The 17251-nt window shown below is 35.6% G+C and overlaps 3 protein-coding genes, 2 long non-coding RNA genes and 1 pseudogene across 8 annotated transcripts; 5 read left to right on the forward strand and 1 right to left on the reverse strand.

The window, feature by feature from the left end:
• Positions 1–44: 44 nt before the first annotated feature.
• Positions 45–3406, forward strand: LOC106448411 (histone-lysine N-methyltransferase 2C-like). Of its 2 annotated transcripts, none has more exons than XM_013890300.3 (12): positions 45–162; positions 253–553; positions 747–921; positions 1000–1049; positions 1119–1211; positions 1298–1386; positions 1477–1555; positions 1685–1767; positions 1870–1948; positions 2078–2444; positions 2537–2984; positions 3060–3406. In XM_013890300.3, exons 1-12 carry the CDS (start codon positions 131–133, stop codon positions 3205–3207), a joined length of 1944 nt encoding a protein of 647 aa, XP_013745754.2. In that variant the 5' UTR covers positions 45–130; the 3' UTR covers positions 3208–3406. The 2 variants fall into 2 exon arrangements, with proteins under 2 accessions (XP_013745754.2, XP_048632718.1); XM_048776761.1 differs by having other exon boundaries at positions 253–508.
• A 757-nt stretch (positions 3407–4163) lies between these two features.
• Positions 4164–6050, forward strand: LOC106452423 (annotated as a pseudogene).
• A 165-nt stretch (positions 6051–6215) lies between these two features.
• Positions 6216–11368, forward strand: LOC111208543. The gene is made up of 4 exons (XR_002660438.2): positions 6216–9615; positions 9707–9772; positions 10183–10243; positions 10370–11368. It is a non-coding gene; the product is annotated as an uncharacterized LOC111208543 (long non-coding RNA).
• A 481-nt stretch (positions 11369–11849) lies between these two features.
• On the forward strand, positions 11850–14054 carry LOC111200921. The gene is made up of 3 exons (XR_007338400.1): positions 11850–12336; positions 12537–12605; positions 12723–14054. It is a non-coding gene; the product is annotated as an uncharacterized LOC111200921 (long non-coding RNA).
• Positions 14055–14823: 769 nt separating this feature from the next.
• On the forward strand, positions 14824–15960 carry LOC106448427. Of its 3 annotated transcripts, none has more exons than XM_022716731.2 (2): positions 14824–15198; positions 15622–15960. In XM_022716731.2, exon 1 carries the CDS (start codon positions 14975–14977, stop codon positions 15185–15187), a length of 213 nt encoding a protein of 70 aa, XP_022572452.1. In that variant the 5' UTR covers positions 14824–14974; the 3' UTR covers positions 15188–15198; positions 15622–15960. The 3 variants fall into 3 exon arrangements, with proteins under 3 accessions (XP_022572452.1, XP_013745770.1, XP_013745775.1); XM_013890316.3 differs by having other exon boundaries at positions 14825–15198; positions 15566–15960; XM_013890321.3 differs by having other exon boundaries at positions 14825–15198; positions 15619–15960.
• A 285-nt stretch (positions 15961–16245) lies between these two features.
• Positions 16246–16818, reverse strand: LOC106448419. Its single transcript, XM_013890309.3, has one exon. It carries the CDS (start codon positions 16801–16803, stop codon positions 16402–16404), a length of 402 nt encoding a protein of 133 aa, XP_013745763.1. The 5' UTR covers positions 16804–16818; the 3' UTR covers positions 16246–16401.
• Positions 16819–17251: the final 433 nt, after the last annotated feature.

The raw sequence follows: 17251 nt of genomic DNA on the forward strand, positions 1-17251 counted from the left end.
ATAACAATATATTTCCGTTTAGGACCTTAGAATATAAGTTATTTACAAAAAGTTCGCGAGACCAAAAACAAAATTCATTATTAACAGCAAAAAAAAAAAAAGGTCAGATCCCTAAAAATCGAACCCGACCATGGTCTTTCATGTAGCTTGTCCAATCACTTGGTAATGTTTTGTCTCCTCTCTTCTTTCGCTTTTTGGCGCCTCTTCGTTGTTTTACTAATTACGAATTGTTCCTTTGTCGTTTCTCCCTAGCCGGAAAATTTGTGACTGCTTGTTGGGGTTTCCTCGGAATCTTTACCGCAAAGAAGTCAAGGATGTGTTCCTCAACGACATCCACTCTCTCCAAATGTTCCTGCGAGACCCTTTCGATGCTGGTGGTGTTTTCAAGGACGGTACCGTTCAGATCCACGTGCCTAGAGATGTTGTTGCGGTTGGGGAGGACTCGGAGGTGAAGGTTGAGGCATCGACGCAAGGCAAACGCAATGTGGTGCTGCTGAAGAAGAAGAAGGTAGCTGAGGATTCTACTGCGAATCCTGACTATGACAACTTAATGGTGATTCTACTTGTCTTTGAACTTAATTGAGTGTGATGAATAATAACTTGAGAGAGTGATTTAGTTCGTTTAGATAGGCTAGACTTGCTAGTTAATGATGAAGTGTAACGGTTTATGATGTCGTTTGTGTACCGTGCGTGTTTTGTTGTTGTCCTCGAGCATTTGTTTCATTGTTATGTCTTTATCTATGCAGGTTCCTGTCACGGAGATCATTGGAGAAGACCATGACCATCACAGTGCAAGTATTACATGTCACATGTGCTATATGGTTGAAGTTGGGAAGAGTGAGAGAGCAAAGATGCTTTCTTGCAAATGCTGTGGGAAGAAGTATCATAGAAACTGCTTGAAGACTTGGGCTCAACATAGAGGTATCTTTTCATGGGAATCTGATGCTTAATGATTCTTATGCCTAGAAGATTCTTATAGCGGTTTTTTTTTGCTTGCAGATTTATTTAATTGGAGCTCTTGGGCTTGCCCCTCTTGCCGAACCTGTGAGGTTAGTTTGGACATTTTTTTTTTAATTTTCATCATGAAAGTACATTCTCTTGATTATGTTTTTCGTCAGGGATGTGGAACTTCAGGGGATCCAAAGAAGTTGATGTTCTGCAAAAGATGTGACGATGCTTATCATTGTGATTGCCAACAACCTCGACACAAGGTATAGTATTCGTTTGCTTCTTCTATACAAGGTTTCTCATCTTTTCTTCTGCAAAATTGATTTATTCTCTTCCCTGGATATTACAGACTGTTGCTTCTGGACCATATCTGTGTCATAAACACACCAAATGTTACAGCTGTGGGTCTAAAGTCCCTGGGAATGGCCAGAGCTTACGGTATTCAACTCTTTTGCTTTGTGATGTGTCATTTTTGATTGATTCATTACAAGTGCATTTGACATCTTAACGTTCCTTTTAAACTTGCAGGTGGTTTTTGGGCCATACTTGCTGTGATGCTTGTGGAAGGCTGTTTGTTAAGGGAAACTATTGTCCTGTATGTTTGAAGGTATGCTCTTGCACTCTCTCTCTCTGTTGTTGTGTTCTGTTCTCGGCTTTCCTTATTCATGTTTGGTTATGTTTGGCCACATTTTTTATTTTATTTTACGACCAACTTGTTTTTGCTTTCGTCACGTAGGTTTACAGGGACTCGGAAGCAACACCAATGGTGTGTTGTGACTTCTGCCAGCGCTGGGTTCATTGCACCTGTGATGGAATCAGGTCCACATCGTTAATCTATTTCATATAAACAATTGCATTTCTGTGTCATCCTGAAAGAATGTTTCCCCTAAATAACATTAACTTTGCAAACAAATGTTGCAGCGATGAGAGGTATATGCAGTTTCAAGTGGATGGGCATCTTCAATACAAATGTTCTACCTGTCGCGGAGAAAGCTACCAGGTGTGTAGTGTAGTCAGTCTTTTATAAATGTTTGTTGTCTTACTATCTCTCCAATGCTAGTGGATTGCTGTGAATGAGAATTTAGTGATCCCATTTTGTCTCTCTGATTTGTGTTTGTGATATGCCTAGATCAAGGATCTTGAGGATGCTGCACAGGAAATTTGGAAGCGAAAAGATATTGATGAAAAAGATCTAATTGCTAGCCTGAGAGCTAGTGCACTAAGGAAAACTGGTGGTGCCCCTCTTATCAATCAGTCTGGTTCTGTCGAAAGAAAAGTTGCTGAAAAAGTTGTGGTCAGTGGTAAAGAAGAGAAGCCATTGAGAGTTGTCAGGATAAAAAGCAGAAGGCATCAGGATTCAGATAATGAGAAACACTCTTCAGAGCCGAACCCTGTGAAGGCAAAGAAACTGGTGATAAGAAGTATAGGCACTCGAAAGGCAGAAGTTACAAACCCGATGAGCTGCGATGTATCAAAGCATGCCTCCAAATCCAACGGTATGTTTATGTTTGCATGATATGAAAAAAAATACACTCTACGATGTACATTGACACAGACAAGATAATTTAAAAAGCTTTGGTAATTTCAGGAAAGCATGGGGAATTAGAATCAGAAGAAACGACTTCAGAGCAACAACGGAGCTTGTTAGGAAAGTGTAACGAAGAAAAGAGAGTGTCTCAAGATGAGGTAGACACTTGTAAGGTTAGAGGAGGTATAAATGGTGGACAACAAGAGTTGTTGCAGAAAGATTCAAGACCATTGCTGAAACTGAAAATAAAGAAGCATAATCCGGAGAGCCAAGAACAACGAGAAGCACCAAGGATTGTCTACGAGAGAAGTAAGTCTAGGAAAGGGCATAGGTCTAAGAGAAAGAGAGGATCACCTCCAACAGCTGAAAAATCAGGGTTCAACGAAGATGAAGATGTGTCACTTTCACGTGAAGAGAGTTTGTTGGATGCTAGTTGGATTCTGAAGAAATTGGGGGAGGATGCAAAAGGCAAAAAAGTTCAAATACACGATGACTCAGATGATTCATGGTATGTATATAAGCTTTTCATACTCTTTATTTCATCTATTCTAAGTTTCTAACAGTTTGAGTGGATAATAAACAGGGAGAAAGGAGTGGTGAGTGAAGTAGCAGGAGATGGAGGCGCATCGAAGTTAACGGTGAGGCTTGAGAATGGAGAAGTAAAGACAGTGGAGCTAGGAAAGCAAGGGGTTAGATTCATTCCTCAGGAGCAAAAGAGGACGAGGACGTGAGGAGGCTTTATCCACATTTGGAACAACATTCAACTTCTTTAGATTATGTTTGTAGAAAAAAAAAACATTTTGAAACGAGATTAGCTCCCTTTTTCTTTTACTTATTAGGCTAAACGTGACTAGACTAGCTTCTCTTATTTGCATCTGTGATAAAATACACAGTGAAAGAAATGGTTGGTATAAGATTTTTCAAAAGATTTACATGTTAAGAGAGAGACATACATACATTAAGGTAACCATTCCAAAAAGCTATCAGTCTATCACGTTGGAACTCTTATTGGGCCTAGCATTTATGCTATTGGGCTTGAATTTGTACAACTAAGCTAGTGGAATACAAAAGTGAACCCAACACAAAGATGTATTCGGACATTGCCACACGAAAAGTAACAGACATGATGACAAGAAAGACGACAGAGACAGTTTTTGAAAGGACATATACGGTAATAAATATTCGAATAAATTTTTAATTTTATGTGTCGGTCCAACATTAACTACAGTGTTACGGTAGCTGCTAGAACAGGCAGACATCATATGATTGCATACAATCATCTAACACTACTAAAAGGAAGATATTCTCATCATATAGCTATGCCACGTATGCAAATAAATTCAAACCAATAAGAGAACACGATTTTGACACGTCCTCTATAAACACTAAAAATCAGACCTAATCATTGGGCCTTACAAAATTTCTACTGAATCCTTTAGGTTAAAGCCCACAATATAGACCTACCACTTTCCTATCTCCTTCGTTGCTTCAATATCTTTCATCCGTAAGACTGCAGATTTCCGTTTACGTTTCACCTCCATTCCCTCCTCCTCATTCAATTCCATCCTTCAATATTATCTTCATGAGAGAACCAATATCCTTTCACCTCCCTTTGTTTCTCCTGTTATATAAATCTCCTCCTCCTCGAATCTCACTTCGATCCACTTTCTACGACCTCTTTCATCTAATGGTGCTCCACGATATGAGCCTCAACCCAAACCAGGTACAACTTCCGAAATTTCAAGCAATGGCTATGAAAATCTGTTCAATCTCTGCCAAATTGGGCATCCCGAATTACTAATAAATAGCTATGCTTTTCTGGTGATTTCAGGCAGTAGTTGGGAAGCTCTCAGAAAATGGTGAAACCAGTTTCACAGTCCACATATCAGATTTCTCATAGGTTTGCTCTAAGATTGATTTCATTAAATTAACAAGATATGGTTGATCACTGCGATCAGTGCATTTGCTGACTTTCTTACACTGTATGTCTCTTTTTTCTCCTGAAAACTGTAAAACCAGTTCTATGTTAATATGGTCTCCGCTTCTTTTGTTCAATCGGCACACTCACCCATGTTTATGATTTTTAGCAGGATTCAACGAACCTGTAAACGACAGTGATTTGCTGTAAAAGGTGAGGATCTTTTGTAAAGTTTGCATTATTAGTAGTTTAGTAGTCGAAAAATATATTTTGTTGTATTTTTCAATGAAGGCTCTGTGTGTCCATTGTTGCTTAGTTTTGTTTGTTCCAACCGACATTGCCAAATTTTTAGTTGTGAGAAAGTGTGTGTGTTTAGTGTCAGAGTTTCATACTGTGATTGGTTTCTTGGCTTTGTTGTGTTAACAGATTGGGGTGTTCAAGCGATTGTGAGCTGGGTTTTAGCTGAGGTTTTTGGTACTCAGAACCTTTCTATTGTCGCTGAAGAGGACACCGATTCCCTCTCCAAGTCCGAGTCTTTAGGTCTTTTAGATTCTGTCTCCAACGCGGTCAACGAAGCATTGTCTGAAGCTCGCAAATACGGTCTTCCCAAGCCAGATAAACCCTTGGGATCGCATGACATTCTAAAGGCTATTGGTCGATGCAACTCCACTGGAGGTCCAAAGGGAAGACACTGGGTTCTTGATCCCGTAGATGGGACGTTAGGATTTGTTCGTGGTGATCAGTACGCGGTTGCTTTGGCTCTGATAGAGGACGGTAAAGTCCTGTTGGGAGTACTAGGATGTCCTAACTATTCGGTCAAGAAAGAGGTTCACCGCAGGACTTGCCAATAGCATGGGAGTTAGGTAAACTACTATTTGTTTATTTTATTTTATTTTATTTTCAAAAGTCTCTATATATATTATCTTTCCAACGAATCTTCTCTTCAGGAAACAGCCTATGAGAGTGTACAGCATGGTTAAGTATGCAGCGATTGCACGCTGAAGTGTTCATAAAGTTTGCGCAGTCGAGTTACAAGGAGAAGATATGGGATCACGCAGCTGGAGTTGTGATTGTGGAAGAAGCTGGTGGTGTGGTGACTGATGCGGGCGGGAGAAAGTTAGACTTCTCAAAAGGAGTTTACTTGGAAGGTCTAGACAGAGGAATCATAGCGTGTTCTAGACTCACTACCTCTTCTTAATTTCTGATAACCAAGTTTGAATTTATATTGCTAACTATTATATTTCCTTCCCGTTCCAGTGGTTGTATATTCTAGGTGGTAATAGGTACAGAAGATGGTGGCAAAAGAAAAAAGAATCTACATATTTTACTTGAGTACGTAACTAAGAGAAGCTTTCATATGGGTATGGGAGTTTGAATTGATCAGTCAAAGTATATGTGGTCATATACGGTGGTGTTATATAGTGATTTTGGTTACAAATATATAACAATCATCCTTCCTTCCAAGTGCTTAGTGGCTGAAACAGAGTGGGGTTACATACCTGTGGTGTCCATAAGATGACAATTGGATAGGAAACTTGGGACATGTAATGGTCTTTGAGATATTCAAGAATAAAAAGCATAAATGCATTAATTAATTTACAAAGTTGTGATACGAATGTGTGATTGATTTAATAGTTTTTTTTGGCGCTTTGATAATGTTTTTCTGGTTTTATTATTGAGCTAAAGAAATAAAAACCAATACGCAGAAAATGAATATCATACTAATAGGTGATAAAAACGATTAGTTTATTATAATATATTTATAACAAGAGACAAGTGTAACTATGAAAAACTCTATACTGACAAAGTAGGTGTAGGAACCGACCAATGTCTAAGGTACAGTCTTGAAATTTATAGAGATTGCAAATAGTTATTGAAATCAACTGCGAAGCTGTTGTAAGCTATACAAATCAAACAAACAAAGATAGACGAAACACATTGTGATATAAAGAAAAAAAAAATAGTCAAAGAAGAGAATAAATCCATCTACAATTCTCACTCTGTCAAATCCACCAAATCCATGTCTTAGCTTCTCGCATGATCATGATTATTGCATCGTCTCCTAGCGGCACCGATTATAACTTAGATTATGTATCGCTATGTTAATAGACAACTACAGGTAAATCATTATAAATAAAATTTAAAAAAAAACAAAAAAAAAATTATTTCTTTGTATACAAAAAACGAATAGGAGTTTTCTGCTATGCGAAGAAAGATTTAAAAAAATATAATATTATTTTATTTTAAAAGAAAACAATATTTTACATTTTTATATTATTATTTTTTATTTTTACTACATCTGTTTGAAAGAAAAACCATAAATATACTTTTTACTATTTTGTTTATTTTGATAGTTTAACTATTTCACTTTATTTTTTAAATAATAAGTTAACATTATTATTTTACAGAAAATGATATTATACATTATTTAATGTTTATTTATTTTAAATGTATCTTATTTCTTAATTTTAAATATGTTTTATTTAAATATATAATTTTTAATAAATTTTACATTTTTGTTTTCTATAGTTAAAATATGTTAAACTGGTAAAAATCAGTATGTTAATTAACTTAATAAACCGATAAACTTAAATAAAAATTGAATCAATTAACTATTAACAATTTTTTATTTGATTCGTATTGCTTTAGTTTTGCATTATCAATGTACACTTACAGTTAACTTTGATAGTAAATGTATATATATATATATATACATATTTATACCAAATATGATATATAAGTTGATGTATAAATCTATTTGTAATTATATTTATTTTATTTTTCACTTCTGTGATATATAGTTTTAATATCAAGCACCCGCCAACGTGCAGAAAATTCAGATCTTCTAATTTTCAGTAAAGTATGAAAAAAAATCAGGTAATCAACAATGTTTTAGTTCCAGTGATGATGATAACAAATATAGTCTTATTGTCTGTAATGTGATTTGGTTAATTTTTCTCAATCTTTTATAAGTTCATTATGAAGTGAAGAAGAAGACAGAGAGAGATAATAAAACAACCAATAGGCGCCAATCCATTGGAAAGAGTGCTTTCTAGGAGATCTCAAGTTATAAGAAATTCATCACCAAACCGGAGCTCTCGAAGCTCAAAACCATCATGTAAAGTTTCAAATACTAACATTACTTTTAGGAGAGAGAGAAGAACAATAAAGGGTAACCAAGTTGCACTATTTTCTTTTCCAATTTATCTAATATTAAGAGAAAAAAAAACAATTTTCACAACACTCAAGTTTTTGTGTTGAATAATAGTAAGGTGAATTGTTTGCTAATGTTTCTTACAATCAAACCAGAGATAATGAGAGGAGCAAGTGGGTCACAGGTCGTACCACCTCTGCTGCCATCTCACCAAGCGGGGTTGGAACCCTATAACTGCCTCTAATAAGAGGAACTACTAGGCCATTGTGCCACAGATGATAAAAAAAAATAAGTCGAAGATAACTGATGAGTAGTATGAATCTGAATAAAACATCTATCATCTTATTTTTTTATTTTGAAAATAAATGAATTTTGTCGGCCAATTATGTATTGGCCGTATCCCCTATTCAATAATTCAACTTTCCAAATTTGACTTACAAATAAGAAATTTGTGAATTTATGACACGAGTGAATTAGATATGAACACAAAGAAATAATATTTTACCATTAAATTCTGATCAGTTAAGATTATTTATTTTTCAGATTTTTTATCATTTAAATTAATATTTAAATATCTAGATGATAGAAATTTTAAGTTATTATTAAGCTACAGAAATGGTATATCAGTATCTTAAAAATGTTGCTTTAAAAAGTTGTAGTAGGAAATAGTTTTCATATTTTCTGTCCCATGTTACAAAATAAAAAATTTGCCCTAACAATAAATAAAATTAAATAGCCAACTAATCATGGCAACTATAGCAAATGTAGTTGGACACATTCTCATGATGTTAGAAACTAACCACTACAATCCAAAAATAGAAACAAACTCATAGTTGGACTGCTTTTAAATATGTTCATACAAATTAAAATATTTACATTGTAAAACATACATTCTAACTCATTTTAAACTATATTATTAATCAATGATGATGAGCTTACACTATAAATCAGCCAAACATCTCTATTCAGGGAGTTGCAGAACATATGTAATTGAAAATATAAATTTGTTGTGGTGACAAGAAATTATCTCCAAAATATTTAAGGTAATAACAAATATAAATTTAAAGGCTTATAATACATACTGATTAATAAATTTATTTAAAAAGAAATTACTATTTAGCTAAGAAGATTATCACCAAGAAAACATAACTAAGAACAACTTTAGTGTGACATATTCTGAGGTTTCTATGTATTCTAAACTCAATTTTAGTATTTTAGCAAAAAAATAAAAAAATTATTACGAAAATGAGAGAAAAAAAGTTATATGCAACAAAAATCAGAGCATGTCTTTCCTAAAATACTATATTCTACACACTAGATAGTTTATGAACACAAAAACATTGTACAATATTTGATATTAACACAATAAAATCATTAGTATAATTTAAATAGTAATTATCCGCGCGTAGCGCGGAAAACGACCTAATTGTGTAACAATGTTCGCATGATTGAATTTGTGTATCACAATACTAAAAGCAGCATTTCCTCAAAATCTATGCTGCCACGTCATCAAAAATAATTGGCCAATCACAACATTTTATTTTTGTTTTGGGTCTCAATTGTCTGGGCTTGGGTGTGTGGATTTATTAAACCATATTCTGTGTTTTCATTTCAGGCCTATCTCTAAATATAATGCATTGAGACCCGAAATCGCATGTCGTCATCTAAGTCGTATCTTCATCTTACGGCCGCCGCTTTTTCCGAGATGAAAGTCGATGATAACGCCATGGACGTTACAACGTTTCATCTTGCTCTTCTTTACTTCCTGTTAATTCGTGATTTATCCACTCCTCAGCATTCAATCCGACTCCTTCTCTTCCCGTACCTACTCACTAGAGCTTCGGGTATAAATACTTCCTCATCCAGACATGAGCATCACAGCTTCGACGAGAACCAGAAGATCTCTCTGTTCAATTTCTGGTTATTACAATGGCGAATTCCCAAGTCTGTCTTGCTGATTTGAAAGCAGGACGCTGCTCCAACGTTGCGGAGGTCCAGAGGGAAGCAAGAAATGTGAGGAAAGGAGGTGAATTGACGAGTGTTGACATGCTCTTTGTCGATGAGAATGTAAGCCTCTTTTCATAGATATGATTTCAGACAAGAACATATATATATTTGGTGTGGTAGTCTTATCATTGTTCGTTCTTTATGATCATAGTTCAAGGAAAGGTTTGCTTGTGTCCTACCCGCATTCAGCTTTTACCAACGTAATGCGGTGAACAAGGTTAGATTTCAAGTGTGATTAGTTTGTATTGATCTTTTCCTCATTTAAAATGAACTCCGTGACTGTATTAAAAAGCAGAAAGAAGCAGCTTTATAAAGGTTTTTAGTACGTATACTAAAATAAGTGTGGATAGGAGAAATAAGATTGGAGAATTTTAGTTGATTTTCAGACTTAATTTTGTTTGGATGTTGCTTTTAAATGACCAAACCAGAGACTTAAGACATGTATGTGTGCCATCATGATGCTCTGATTGTGCTATGACCCAAAAGTTTTCAGTTTTTTTTGTTAGTTAAACACGTGAAAGCTAAAATGTTCATAAGTTCGATTTAGAGTTGTAAACAAAATTCAAAGTTATAATATTCCATATAGTTGTATAGGCTATTGACTTTTAAATATTCCATCGGTTACAGCATTGAAGACGTTCACCCAAACGGTGGAATCAAGAAATTCAAATCTTCTGTCTACTCCAACGTAAGTTTCGTCCAATCATTTTACTCTTTCTTCTAATCATTTTACTCTCAAGTCAATCATGACAATATCGAGTTGTAGCGTGCACTGAGTCTCCTAATATACTTATATCTCTCTTATACTTTTCAGTTTATATTTTCCTTTCGTCTAAATCAAAACTGGTTCCCCAATCCAATCGTTCTCAAGTCATGTCGCTCATACAACAAGGTGAGATGGCTTTGTCTGCAAATCGGTTTCAAAGGTTACGAGAAGTAGCTCGAGGTCATCTTTCAAGACTCCAAGGGATTTGGTCTCTGTGCTCTGATCAAGTCGCAGTTGGACAAAAAACTCACTCTTGCTGCATGTGTGATCGTGCTCTGAGTCCAGTTTCTTTGTCTACCCCCACAAAGTCATCATCAAGACTTCTTCATCTTCACATCTGAGTGAGAGCGGGAGCAAGGCTGCAGACCCAGACCCAGTTGGGACATCACCAGAGCCTACAACTAAGAAGCCAATGAGGTGTACCAATCTTGAGTAGACGTTATAGTGGCTCTCAATTATCGTTCAGCCCAGCTGTCATCTATCATATTTTCATAGTTTAAGCTTTCAGTTTAATAATTGTAAGGCTTATTAGGTCTCGGTCTATGCAAATATTTGGGCTTTGATATTTTAAAATTAAACACTTATACACCTAAGTGAGTCAATAACATAATATTTCCCAGCTTCTTATTTCTCTTCCAAACACACTCCATCGAAGATAAATTGACTCTACAGGAAATAGCTTTCCCCGACATACAACGTTTTTTAAAACTTCGGGGATATAAACATAAGAATGTAGCTGGGTGGATGTCGTCCACCTGAGTGTGAACCCAAAGTTGACCTTTAGTTCGTCAAAAGCTTTTAACACAAGAAAAATTCCAGAAAATGTTGTGTTTTTCAGTTTTGCCAATTTTGTTGATCAGACGGCAATATAAGCACTGCGATTAAACTATGTTTGGCACACTTTGACTCTAAAGAACGATTGTCCAATTACCACCATCCACAGATATAATAAACTGAAAAACTATTAATAAATAACAAAACAATTTAATCCATCGTAACAGTAAACTAAATGGAATAATCTGGAAAAAGAAGTCCAAGTCTTAGTTTACAATATACATTACAAACTAAAATAAAATAAAAAATGCAACACAATAAACATGAATTCAAGATTATTTTGAAGACAAAGTATTTAACCAACATGTCCACAATGAATTCTTAACATATTCTCACATCTATGACATGGACAAAACATGTAAGGATTGTTAATACTTTAAAAGGAGAAAAAATTTGTTATCTTCATTCAAACACATGCATTTACATGTTTTTCTTTTGGAACATCAATTTTACTTTATGCTTTAAGATCAACTATATTTACTTTGGTGCAACTATCACCTATTTATTCTATTTTTATTAAATCGATTAGTGAAAATCACTTATGCTATTCATTTTTGACCTAAACAACTTCAAAACAAAGTAATTCACTACAATCATTAAGGACTATCAAATTGATACAAAAAAAATTAAAATTATTAGAAAATAAAACATACGAACCCGGCGCGTAGCGCCGGAATACCACTAGTACAATACTAAAAGCCAAATATCCTCAATGGAGAGGCCCTCCACGTCAGAAAAAATAATCAACCAATGATAGAGCTTTATCTCTCCTTAGAGAGTACCACGTTAGATAATAAAGAGAGGAGAGCCTTTTCAGTTCTCCTTCTCACCAAGAAACGTATGCAGTTATGAAAATCAATCAACGACTTCCACTCCATGAGCTTCAATCCTCTTTATCACTCTGATTGAGTATATATAGAAGTTGCCATGGAGGTAGAAGAGCATTTTCTTTCTTTGCTCATGACCCTTCTTCCTCTCTCCCTCGATTGTTTTAATTTCGTCCCAATGGCGGCGAACTCGACGATCCGGTTACCCATTGGTCTATGGATCATCACAAGTTCCCGGGAATGGCTTCAACGCACGAGAAATGTGGCCTTGGTCTTCTAGGTCAGAGTCGTGCCCCTTCATTTCCCTATTTCAGTGATTGGAAATTCGATTACCAATCGGATCTGAAACCTAAGGTGAGTGATCTAATCTGGGCTGGGTTGAATTGATTTGATCTTACGAACTTTGGAAATCTAATTGAACCCAATTCTTCTTTGCAATGAACCCAATTATTCTTCGGCTTCTACATTGTTTTGAATGTTATCTGCACAATTATTAATATTCATATACTTGAAAGATAGATATTTAGATTTGATCCAGTTTTTTTTTTCGACAGATTTGATCCAGTTTATGATCTGAGTAAAGTCAAACTATCATATTCTTCTTGCTACTGGTTGATGGAAAGGTATGTACGCTTTAAATATGTTTTGTTTTTAATTTGGCATCTGTACACTCCTTCTTACTAATAACTTCCTGATAATTTGGAATCTCTGACAAAAACAAATTTTACTCTTTGTTTCAGCCATAGGTTTTGCTACAGGAAGGATAATTCTCGGATAGACTGAAGTGGTGCAAAACAGAGACTTCAATAAAGTTTGGAAATGTGGCAGATGTGCCACTATTTATAATCCTGTGGGGATACTAGAAGGTTTTGCATTGCCTTGGTCATGGTTGCATAATCCTTCGGTTGCTAACAGAGCCAATGGTTTACTTCACCCTGAAGAGCTTTTTGTACAGGCTTGGTACACCCCCAAGACGAACGGTTAACTCGGTGGTTTGATATAAGCTGCGGGTGAATGAAATGATGGTAACTTCTGGATTGATCTCCCTCAGTGGGATATTCACAGGCATGTGATGTGGACTTTCTTTCTGTTTATTGGCACATCGACGCTCAATCCACTTTACACATGACCGCATCAGGGAGTACGTTGGTAACGTCGAACATATTGCCTTCCAGATAAGCAAATTTAACGGCTAGGTGCTTAGATGTTCTTCTCCCAGCATAGCCGTGGCGGATCGGCTGATATATCTGATCGGCTGAGCCATTGCCAAGGGTGAACAAGAAGGGTGGTAGGGTCAGTTACATGATCAAGCCAAGGTTTATGAGCTTCAAGCCATGTTTGCAGGGGAAGCAACATATATAACCCACTACTCTACAATTCATGGGGCTTACTTTCATGGTTTCAAGGAAGCCAATAGGCTTCTCAAGCATTAAAAAGTGATCTTTGAGTGTTTGTTTTAAGATATGTATTTTTGGTCAATGTGTTTAGAAAAGCTTAATCAGTTTTGTAAGATTTTTTTTTAAGAGAGAATAAACTTATATTACATGTCACGATTTTTTATCGAGTATGAAGCATATAAAAGAAGTGGAGAACAGTTGTAAACTCATCCATGAGTTTTCAAAGAGTTGAGAAGGTTAGAAAACACTTTCTGAACATCCATAAATAAATTGAAATTCTTTTTAATAAAAACATTCCGTTAAACATAATTATGCCCCACAATTGATCTCGCAATGGAGTTTAACTTAATGTTTCACATGATTAAAAATTGCTCACAACAACCACAAATTCAATTCAGACATGATAACATATAAACAATTGTTCTAAAAACATATAATGTTCTAAAAACCCAAAACAAGTATCCATTTTGTAAAAAAAAAGATATACAAAATACACCGTAAAAATTTCAAACTTCAGAAACAATTGTTAAAAGTGAATTAGTCAAACTGAATGACAATGTACCCAAACCACGGGGTACCTTAATCTCATGAAGCTTTAACTAAGCTATCTACTATAAAAGTCATTCAATAATTATAGCAACACACAATTGACCAACCAATTATGGATTACTAATTATCAAAAAACATACAATAAGAACATCACATATATCTCATACGTAATCACTACATATCCTAACATTATTTAAAAAACCATAAAAGTTAATATATAATAATCTTGCAAAAGCTTACATAAAAACCACACAAACAAGATATAGAATAATCATACATTACCCCAATATTTTTCTCATCTATATTTACAAGTTAGTTTGCTTTTCACGGGTTTATTTATGGTCATCCAACTCCAGAAAATCACAATAAATAATGTAATGCCACATTCAATTCTTAATATAATTAAAACATAGATTACTTAACAAAAGAAAAATCATTTTAAAACTTTTAACCACAAAAAATCATATTTTTAAAAATAACAAGTAATATTATCTTAGAAATCATATCTAAATTTTCGAGATAGCATGGTTGATTTAATATGTATATTTTTAATTAATAAAAATTTATACTCCCTCTGTTCGGTTTTAAACGACGTTTTGCAACTTTTCACACAAATTTAGGTAATGATCAGAATACCTATTCTAACCTCTGATTGCATTAATTTATCAAATTTATTTCATACGACAGCTCATAATAAGAAGGGTAAAACAAGTCTCATTTGGTCAAGTTTTGCCTAAAATTCTGGAAACGACAATTATATAAAAACAAAATAAAGTTTGTAAAACGTCAACTATAAAAGAACGGAAGGAGTATTAAATATTTATTCTAATTATTAAAATTATTTTCTAATTTTTATCCCGCCCGTAGGGCGGACCCGGCCCTAGTAAAAGTTAAAACTGAGAGGATAACTCGTGACGAAAGCAATCTTCTTATCTCTTCTCTAACCAAATATATCTTTACGTTATTTCATTTCCTGTTAGATACTCTCTCTCTACAAGGCCAATACAAAAAAAGAAAATTGCGATCTGCGTTAACCTGAAAAAAGGATGTTGCAGCTGTTTTTCACGATAGCGTTCTCGGCGGCGCCGTTAACGCTGTACATACCGCCGATAAGATGCTTGACGATGTTCGTGGAGACGATGGAGGAGATGGGAATGGAAGGTAGGGTTTATAGCAGGAGAGTCTTCCCTCGCGCCAGAATTGCTTGGTCTCGTCTTCTTGATTGCTTCTTCTCCTCTTCTTCTCCTCGCCGTGCTTAATTTAATTGCTTGTATGTCTCTTTCTCTGTATATATTCTCATGTTTACTTCCTTGATCACGATTTGGGATAATTCAAGATGATGATGATGAGGATAGAGAGACTTAAAGAGTTCTTTGTTCTTGATTTTTTTTAATAAGTAGAGATGGATTTGTTGTGTGTCTCTCTCTCTCTCTCTTTTTAAAACAAATTTATTGTAATTGAGATTCAAATTTTCTCATGAATTACGTGTTGAGAAGCTGAACAAGATCATCATCATCTTGATCAATATAGAAAGAGTTAAAGTTGGCTATTGTGCAAGGCTTCAAGAACCAGAGAACATCCCAGCGTCTCTGTTTGTTTGTGTTGCAGTATTTAATTTGAACGGACCTTTCTACTAGTCTTTTTGCTTTCAGAACTTTAAGGGTCTCGTGTATGTGGTGGCTGTTTCTAGTAGGAGGAGAAAGGAAGAAGAATATGAGATTATTACATACCGTAGAGTTTGGTCCTCTTAAGGGCTTCAAAGAAGCTGTCCGGTTGTCTGAGAAGAAGCATTGGTGGGGTTTGTTCTTATGTGCTGAAACCACTGCTCATGTCCTTTTGTTCTTTACATTCTACAGTTTTAAAGAGTTGTAGGAATGTTCCTCCGCATCATCCACTCTCCTGAAAATATCCGAAGATTCGTACAACTCAATTAAAGCTTATGCTGCCAAATCATAGGCTTTATTGTACTTGCAACATATTTGTATTTATATATAGAGAGAGTTTATAAAGAAAGCAATGGCTTTATTTCCTTTTTTCAATTCCAAGTCATGATTTATTCCACCCACTTGATGATTCTCCTTCACTTGAGGCTTCTCAGTTACCCTTGTTGTGGTCAAATCTCTTCAACTCATAACAGAACTCTGACATATGGCCTAGTATGTCTCTCCCTGGGAAGTAGATCTCTAGCTGGTTGTGTGCTCTTTAGTCTCTGGTGCTTCTTTATCCATAACCAAGGACGGCGAATGAGGTTTTGATTTTCCTATGGATTAGCGGTACGATTAATCTTCTTGACCGAAGTTGATTTAAGGGATAAGAGTGTAAGCAGGGAATCTTTTATTAAAAATGACTTGGAGTTTTCAGTTTGATTATCATTATCTTTATTAATGTTTTGCAAGTCCGAGACCATAATAATACACTAATCAGCGAAAGGTAAATGAAAAGAAAAAGATGATAAGTCGGTCCTAGAGGACTTCTAGTTAATGACATCACATGGAGGGAAATTAGCAAAGCATCTCTGAGGAAGCTGGAGAGCCATGGATCGGTCAATGCCTGAGAGTGGAGGTCCATTGGCAAGGAGGCAAAGACAAGGTCGACCAAGTGTGACAACCGCCGAGCAACACGACTCGGTTGGTGGAATCGGGCTGAAAGGAGCAACTGCTGCTCGACACGGTATCAGCTGAACCAGAGCCGAGAAGAATGTTCTGCTGCACATTCCCACTTCTTCCACTGGCAACATCGGTGGAGGTGGTTGCTGATCCTCTTGCTGTGCAGTGGCTATGGTAAGAACGGTTATGGTCATGAGCAGTGTCATTGCTAACCCAACTCTCATGGGTCTCATCATCATGTAAACAGTAATAGTGATAGGATGATGCATGATGCACTATTGCATTGAGATGATGCTTCTTTATACTATGAAGAAGGGGTGTCATGTCATGCCGTTACACACTTCTCTCCTACCTCACATCCAAATAGCCTCACGGTTACTCCGTGTGTCTCCCACTCTTTAGAGCTTTAATCCTCATTCTAGCTTTACAACATCTGTTTTTTTTTTTTTTTTTGGTAAAATGTTAAGATTTATACCATTTTCTGATTTTAAATGTTGTGACAACTTATTAAAAAATAAAAGACAACCCAACTCAAGAACAAAAGAAAAACAAGAGAGAAACAAAAGAGAAAGAGAGAAAATGAGAGAGGAACAAGAGAGAAATTCTGAGGAGCTTATCCAGTTCGTTGGTGTTCTTTAGTTATAAAACGGTAAAGCGGTTTTTTATCCAGTAATGGTTTAGGCTAAAGAAATATCTTCAAGAAATAGCTAGGCCACA

Source organism: Brassica napus, chromosome A3 (genome assembly GCF_020379485.1).
Source record: "Brassica napus cultivar Da-Ae chromosome A3, Da-Ae, whole genome shotgun sequence".
Taxonomy (NCBI): Eukaryota; Viridiplantae; Streptophyta; class Magnoliopsida; order Brassicales; family Brassicaceae; genus Brassica; species Brassica napus.